The 8,691-nt window shown below is 38.9% G+C and overlaps 1 protein-coding gene across 1 annotated transcript; it reads right to left on the bottom strand.

Annotated features, from left to right (window-relative positions):
* Positions 1-1,436: 1,436 nt before the first annotated feature.
* LOC124281653 (sodium- and chloride-dependent GABA transporter 3-like) lies at positions 1,437-8,055 on the bottom strand. The gene is made up of 8 exons (XM_046717593.1): positions 8,030-8,055; positions 7,587-7,719; positions 7,204-7,338; positions 6,690-6,793; positions 6,291-6,415; positions 5,725-5,837; positions 3,433-3,561; positions 1,437-1,505 (listed from the first exon to the last, which is right to left on the bottom strand). Exons 1-8 carry the CDS (start codon positions 8,053-8,055, stop codon positions 1,437-1,439), a joined length of 834 nt encoding a protein of 277 aa, XP_046573549.1.
* Between the last annotated feature and the right edge of the window lie 636 nt (positions 8,056-8,691).

The following is an 8,691-nucleotide window of genomic DNA, read 5'->3' as shown; positions in this document are numbered from 1 at the left end:
ATTTAGTTGTTTGAGTTCAGTGTGACATAAACCTTTCCACAAAGCTGTATGATAAAAGGAATGATGTCATCTTTCCGACAGTCAACCTTTTCTTCACATTGAGCAATATTCCAACAGCTTCAGATTTTGATGGTTACATTTCGCAATCGAGCAAGCTCTTTTTATCAAGATTTCAAATGGTGCCAACTCTTGCTCAGAAGATGTCCGATCAAGATTTCAACACGGAAGGCCCCGGTAAAACTGACAAAATTTTATTGTAGACATAAGGAAATAATTTCAATATATGACGCAATAGTAACGAAAACGATTTTTGATGCACTACTCTATTTTGACTTATCAGTATTCATATAAGCAAATTAAAGGGACTTAAAGTAGTTTCACGTTTTTTAAGGGCACCAATAATGATGAATTCTTACCATAACACCAACCCACAGCAATGCACTCAAGGACGCCAAACACGGCCGTCGATGGGAAGTAGGCGTACCAGTCAACAAGCGTCACCACGTATATTCCACCCTAAAACAAGATATGGTATAATAAGACGTGTATTTTCAAGATTACCAAACCTGAATTGTACAAAGTGTGAAGCCCATATCTGTTGTCTCCCGTCGTGATATTGCTGGAATATTGCTAAAGGCGGCGTAAAACTAAACTCACTCACTTTATAACGTCATGCTGTTGCAATGGGAGAAATACCATTCCACATCACATGTTGACAAGCTTGTGTCGAAGAAAATAATGAAGTGGCCATGCTAAGTTTTGGTACTTTGTAAGGATAAATCGTATATCTATATCTTTTTCGGGTTCGTCGTGCATGCACTCGTCAGACTGAAAACATGATTTCCCCACATGGGTACATTGTGAAGCCAATTTCTTTCGGCCGCCTTGATATTGCTGGTATATTGCAAAAAGCGATATACCTCGTAACATCATACTCACTCACTAAGTCCCTTTTCCTGTTTTCAAGACAGGTGGGCTATTCCATTTTGGTTGGAGGTCAGCTTCACAGAGCTGAAGGTGTAACAGTGAATGGACAAACGATTCGTTACTGGCTACACGTCACATTACTGCAAAATCACGCTGGTATCGGGACCAGTCGCCGTCGGGCAAACGAAATATTTTGTCGGATGCATTGGCCTTTCTCAAAAGGTAAAACAGAGTGTGGCGTAGATGGAATGCGCTTTTCATGGCGTTAACTTTATATAGGACGACCGCTTTAGGGTTGGCTCAGAAATGGTGTGGGAAGGGATCACTGTGCCTTTACATGTTAACGACCGTGGTAACACCTTGAGGCACACGTTGGGCCATTTGCGCGCCAACATTGTCTTCGTTTCGTGTTTCAGGATGACAGCGCACGAGTGCACAGTACTCACGTTGTAACTGAGTGTCATACCACCTTACCACTGCTAGCATTTACAGTCAATACTTGTCACTTGTCAATCGTGTGGGATATCTGTGGACGGCGCGTACGTCACCATCAACAACCACCGACCACTCTCGAAGAACTGCAGGAATAATGGCTTGGAATATATTACGTTGATACTGAAAGCTGGATTAGCAGTATCCCTAATTGAATCTGTGATTGTCTTTGAGGGTGGGCTCGCATGCACTCGATATTAATAAAGTGAGGTGAGCTGAAATGGGGTTTAACGTCGTACATAAGAATATTTCGCTCATATGACGACGTGCATGCGAGTGTATGTGTGGCTGCTTGCACTAGCCCAGACTTAAGCTGGTTTTATAGTGCTAGCTCACTGAGATACCATGCCGAAGTTAAGCATGAATACCCCACTCAGACACATAATACTGATTCCGAGCCAACCAGTCCTTGTTGTACCCATTAATGCCGAGCGCCAGGCAGGGACCAACAAGTACGACATTTTAACGTCTATTGGTATGACGCGGCCGGACATCGAACCCTCGACCTACCACACTCTGGGCGGACGCTATAATCACTACACCACGGAGACGGTCGATATTAATAAGACTTAACCTGGTAATTGCCATGATGGTCAGCTATGCCCTTTAGGATAATCATCTGACAAAATCAATGGTCCCTGTTGCGCTGTTAAATTATCATCTTTTTATCAAATATCCCCTACTTCTATAGTATGACCAGAAATTATTGAGAATTTTAGGAATATGTTTAATTGGATTTCTAGTATAAACAACCTTGACCAGCTATCAAGTGCTTGGTTTCATCCAAGAGAGACAACTCCGTTAATCTTTTTTCATTAGTTTGTGAAGAGTTACCCCTTTGTTTACTTGCTAGCAGACGACATTATTTGTGATCCTCAGTATGGATGATTTAGAGAAGAGGAAGTTGATTTTAGAGTATTATAACAAGGACATGAGATCAGCTAAATTGATCAGCTAAGTAGAACAGGCATCCCTTTGTCCACCGGTTATCGTGTTTTGAAAAATATTGCAAATGGATATGGCATTGAGCACCAGGGAGGCGCAGGTAGGCCCAGAAAATTGACTGTCGGTGACAGGAGGCGGCTTGGTATTCTTGTTTCTAATAACAAACGAAGGAGTTAAGAAAACTTAAGGCTGGATATGATTGATAGAGGAACTGTGGCTGTCTGTAAGGAGACAATTAGAAGTGAGCTGCATGCAATGGGTTGGCAGAAAAGTCGAGGAATTCCATCACCGATCATGAAACCTGAACGAAGGAGCGAAGGTTGAACTGGTCCTTACAGCATAGAAATTTTAACTGGGGCAATGTGATTTTCTCAGATGAAAGTATTGTGTGGCTGTTTCCTAATACACTGAAATTCTGGACCAAACAAACTGAAAAACCTTGGTATCAGCGCCCAAAGTACAGTCCGAAATTTAACGTGTGGGGTGGCATATCTGTGTTAGGGGCAACGCCCCTCTGTGTATTTGAAGGGAATATGAACAGTGAGCGGTACACAGACGTTTTTGAGGGACATTTACTTCCATCTGCTCTCGTGTTCTATGGAAATTTTTGGATTTTCCAGCAGGACAACGACGCAAGACATCGTTCAAAGCATTCACAGGCCTGGTTTCGGACCCAGGGTGTGACATTATTAGATTGGCCAAGCTATAGCCCTGACCTAAATCCAATACAAAATGTTTGGGGACTTATGAAGGAAAGTGTCAATAAGAAAAAACTGACAAATATTGCTGAAATGAAAAGAAGAGGTGTTCGGATATTGGGACAGCAGGGACCACGACTTTCTAACTTCTTTGATCAATAGTATGCCCCGCCGCATTGAAGCCTGCATTGCTGCCCATGGTGACTTAACAAAATACTAACTGTTCACCTGTCTTTGAATCTTTGTTCTGCTAATATTCACATTTAATACGTAATGAGTGAAAAAAAAAAAATCTTTAAATTCTCAATAATTTCTGGTTGTTCTGTATCAGCCACATTTATACCAACCAGTTCAATTTGTTCACTCTTACCTGTGAAATATATATCAAACCAATCGGGAACAGACTGAGGAGCACAGCACCGATGATGAGCCAGCGTCGCTTCTTCAACCGCGGAAAGATGTCCTCCAAGGCAGCGACGACAATTTCAACACCCGGTGCCTACACATATGCCCATTCAAAATCAATCAGAGTGTGACATTTATGAAGTGTTGGGTGGTGTGGAAGCCTAGCGGTTAGAGTATTTGCCCATCACGCCAAAGGCTCCGGTTCGATTCCCTACATAGGTGCAATGAAGCTGTGATACTGCTGGAATATAGCTGAAAGCATTGTAACATTGAACAGAAACTATCAAAGTCTTGGTTTTCATATTTGTGTTTTTTACCGATTGTGAGTTTTTTACCGAAATGAGCAAACTATGGAAATAGAAGGTGGCAAAAGAGCATGTATAACATTCACATCATCATGTTGGATAGTGGCCACATGGGTATGATGATCAGATGGTATCATAATTGATTCTATGTATTTTTTTTTATTTAATTTCAATTCACAAATAAATTACATATGACATAAAAGGCAATATATATGTCATCATTAAGTGACTGAGTGAGTGAGGTTAGTTTTACTCAACGATATTCCAGCTATATGACGGCGGACTATAGATAATGGAATCTGGACCAGACAAGCTAGTGATCAACAGCATGAGCATCGATCTACGCAATTGGGATCCAATGGCATGTATCAACAAAATCAGCGATCCTGACCACCCGATCCCGTTTGTCGCCAGTTACGACAAGCAAGGGTTACTGAAGATCAATTCTACCCTGGATCTTCACGGGTGACACCATTGAGGTTTTGTCGGGTTATAACAGATATAGATACAACCTAAAATATAAGGACACATTTACTTAGCTATATTTTTTTCAGTTGTACATATATCTTTAAATAACTTAAGAAATATCTCAAACATAATTGAATTTAGCTGGAAGTATACTATGATTTATTATTTTATTGTTTGAGCACACTCAAAACATAATAATTAATTTTGTAAATGTAACATTACATTGGAGATTGGTATTTGCCAAAAGTGTTTAGCTTAATCACGGTAAAAAATACATGCGATATGACTTCTGAGGTAATTTTACAAAAATAACATGTATCACTGTCAACAAGTTTCATCCTCAATAGTTCTTTCTTTGTACATATTATTCTGTCAATAAATCTGTACTGAAAGTCTGAATACATCATTCCAAATTATATCATGCTCAAAGCTGTGTATCAACATATTGTCGAAGTTTCTGTTATATATCATTAAATGTTATACTCTTTATATCAGGGTTTGACCTTATCATAATGCCTAATATTTCAACTGCAAGGGTTAATAAATAAGGTTAGACCAGACTTTTCTGTCTTCATCCCCGTTACCGAAAAAGAAAGAAATGTGCCCATTTTGTATCATAGCTGTTGTATTATTACCAGTCAGAATTTGAATTCACTTCATAATGTTGGGCCCCATTCCAAACGCTTATATTACCTGTATCATTAATGCTTCAAGGCCTTTTCAAAACCAACTAGTAATAATGGGTCAGGTTTTTTAACTCACTGGAAAGACTATATCATAGAGAAGTCTTATATTTTCACTCATATATCTCCAAGGTATAACACCTATTTGATTCTCATGCACAATACTATCTAATGTTGATATAATCCTGTTTGCTATAGATGTGTTTATTATTTTGTAAAGGGAATTTAGTTATGAAATAGGGCGATAGTTTAATAAAATTGTCTGTGTCTATTTGGCTAATGCAAATAAGTAATAATTCCTCTGTCTATTGTAATAGTTCATCCATTATTTGCAAATGTTTCTTTTATCAATTTATGGGGCCCAAATCTCTCTAAAAACGTAAATAATTCAATGGGGTAGCCATCAATTCCTGTGCTTTTATCATTCTTCATGGAAAAAAACAGCTTTATTAATTTCTTCTATGCTTATCTCTTTTTCCGAATCCTCATTCTTTCTAGTACTTTGTCATGCTTTTGAAAGTGAATAAGACTTAAATCTATATTATTGTTTTCCTCATGTAGGTGAATATCTCTATACAGATAACAGTAAAATTGTTTCAGTTCATCTAGAATACCATTACCATCTGTAATCAGATCGCCGTTATCTTTCATAACACTACTTATAAGCTTACTAGTAAAATTCCTGTTTTCTAGGTGAGAAAAATAGCTGGTAGGGTTTTCACCTTCTTCATACCATTTAGTTCTTTTTCAGTTTATTATCCTATTTATTGATTCTGAGAGAATTGGAAACTTCATCATTACCATGGAATCAATAGTCAAGGACATCAAGATCAGAAAGGTCATCACAGACCACAACTGAGGCAGAGGGAGAGCGGAAATGACCTCGGGGTAGACGATGAAGGCAAGGTCAAGTCCTGTAGCACAACAGACAAAATAACATATCTGGAACAGTTTCATACAATTCTTGTATTTGAATAGTGAGACTGACTGGTCAACACCTTTCTTTTAGCGCATGTGCTATGAAAAACAGGTATGAATTCAGTGACAAACGTGAACTGTTGGGTGTACCAGGAAGCTCTAAAGCGAAACGTTCAAACGAACGTCCATCCGTTTTTCTTGGAATACACGCCGCATCTATGACAGCAGTTGTGACGTCTGAAAGATGTTTTTATATGGCAACAAGTAGAGCAAAACGATTCACTGTCCTCTAAATGTGTTTTTCGTACAAGAAAATAGTCATGAACTTAAGTTGCTATGATCAGGTTGTTTTTCAAACGTAAAACCTCAATTGCACAGATTTGGACCACTTAGTAAACTGTAACCCTAACCCTAGGAAACAGTTTTTCAGGTATCAATATGTTACTCACCAGAGGATTGGAACGCTTCAACAGTCACTCCACGTTGGAAGGCCACGTGACCAACGATACAGAAGAAAGCAAAGCCGAAGAAAACGTTGCTGAGTGTATCAATCAAGCAAATCCTTATTGCATCCCTTTAAGAAAAACATAAACATCATGCTGTAAATACTGTTGAATGTCTGAATGTTAAAGCTTTCAGGTATTTGAATATATGCATTTACGTGAATATCGAACCAATCATTAGTTTTGCCTGGGTAGGGAAGTAAATGTGTCCTTCTCATATGTTGGTTCACATATACTTCGTTCTAGAGTTTGATATTGGTCAGTCACAAATATTTTAGAAATTACCATGTATTGATGCAAAAACTGAATCATTTCAGTAACACCTGTATGACCTAGAATATATACCTGAAGCAGTTGTTATCCTTTCTGTTGTGGGAAGACATAGTGATGATGCACCCCATGGCAATACCCAACGAAAGCAGGGCGTAGCTGCATGAATGGATCCACACCTTAAAACCATAGAATCATGTTATGTGTATACATAGCTAATCAGCATCATAAAATGTAACATAATCTTTCAAGATGGCATTTACTTAAATCGCAAGGTGTATTATAATAGTCTTGACATGAAACCATTCTTATGAAACAGTCAGTGAAAAGATATTCCTATAATATGGGGATGTGTTTATGCCACTTTTGAATATTTTCACAATTGTATCCTCAACACCGCCTAATCCTTCATCCCTGGAGATTATGAATGCTGAACACCTACAATTGAGCATACTAAAATCAAAATTGCATTGCTAGTACAGTCGCTGTGTTAGATACGAACCAATAATAACACTGAAGGCTAAAGAAAACCTGTTCCACAACACTGTAATTTCAAAAGTCACACTTGTGTAAACAGATTTGTGCTCACTTTAGGGTCTGCGAGCTTGTCAAACTTAGGGTAGATATAGTAGTATATTCCTTCTGCTGAACCCGGAAGTAGACAGCCCCGGATGAGGAATGCCAAGATGAGGATGTAGGGGAGAATTACAGTGATGTAGACAAGCTGGTGGAACAATAATCATTCTGTGATTGAGGGAATAATTCGTTTCGGTTAGTTTAACAAAGGTAATATAAGACTGAAATATGTGATCCCATAGGTTACACGTAAAATAAAGATATCTCAATAGAGCAACAATTCAAATGCATAATATATATTATGTGTAACTTCTTGAAAGAGAACAGTATAACAGCATATTAACCTTATAGTATGTTTTTGGCCCCAAACAGTATGGCTTGAATTGTGTAAATTACCTTCCCTGATACTTTGATTCCTTGAAATATCCAAAGAAATAAGATCACTGTAGTGACGGCGAGACATCCAACAAGGTGCCATCTTAGACCCCCAAGGTTGTCCAGGCCATCACTCTCTCCGAGCATCTGGAATCTGTAGAGGTGAATACCATTATATCAAAAGCCTACATCAGGGACAAGAGTGAGTGAGGTGGGCGTCATGCAAACAATATATAAGACGTCAGCAAGCAGGAAGAGGTGCAAGCCTTGAAAACGTATTATGAAGTGAGCACGGATTTTGTGCTAAGAATCCAATAATGATGATTCTTGTTTCATGAACTAAGTTAATGCAATAAATTGTTACTTGTTTTTTGTGTGCTGAAGAACAATGCTACATTCGAAAGAAAGAAAGTGTACGCCAAATAACAATGCATATAGAAATTAATATGTATTCGTAAACCAACTTCCAGAATTCTTCGGCAGCTGTCATCCTTCCGGCTGTTTCATTCAAGGGATGTCCAGCGTCTGTTAGGGCGGTGTTAGACGTTGTGTCGTTAGATACATACGTAGCGTTCTTGTTCCATATGCATGCTGGGGTGTTCCACGCGTTGCCGCAGTGATCCCAGGGCAGGGTGTGGAAGAACGAGTAGTAAAAGTAGTACAGAAACCATGCGAATTGGACGGTGCAATAGCTGACATATATCCATGTAACGACAACGGTACCGACTCCTATACCTGCAATATTTGGGAAAATATGAATAGGTGTCAGAGCGCGTCATTCTGCTTTCCGAAACATTGTCTACATTGAATGTCTTTTTGAGAAGTGTGACCATCTGGTGTGGTGGTGACAAAGCAAAACTTGAATGAAATCCACGTTCACTGGTTTAACTGATGAACGCCTCGCGCCGGGGCAGGTGCCCCTTTGAAACTATTTCAGATTCACCTGGTAAATATGCTCCGAATTGGTTTTCCAATTGCATGATTAAGATGGCATTGCTATAATGTCGAAATATGTCATGGTCTTTAAGTTTACGTATTTGTCCTTTTTGTCACTTGTCATGTATTTCAGTTGTTACCTTTGAAAGCAGGACACATATTCCAGACATTTATAGGTCCACTCTGAGAG

The sequence above is a fragment of the Haliotis rubra genome, unplaced genomic scaffold (assembly GCF_003918875.1).
Source record: "Haliotis rubra isolate DU_JTF1 unplaced genomic scaffold, ASM391887v1 Scf108, whole genome shotgun sequence".
Lineage (NCBI taxonomy): Eukaryota > Metazoa > Mollusca > Gastropoda > Lepetellida > Haliotidae > Haliotis > Haliotis rubra.
Note: the sequence above shows the minus strand (reverse complement) of the source record. Positions and strands in the feature narration are given on the sequence as shown.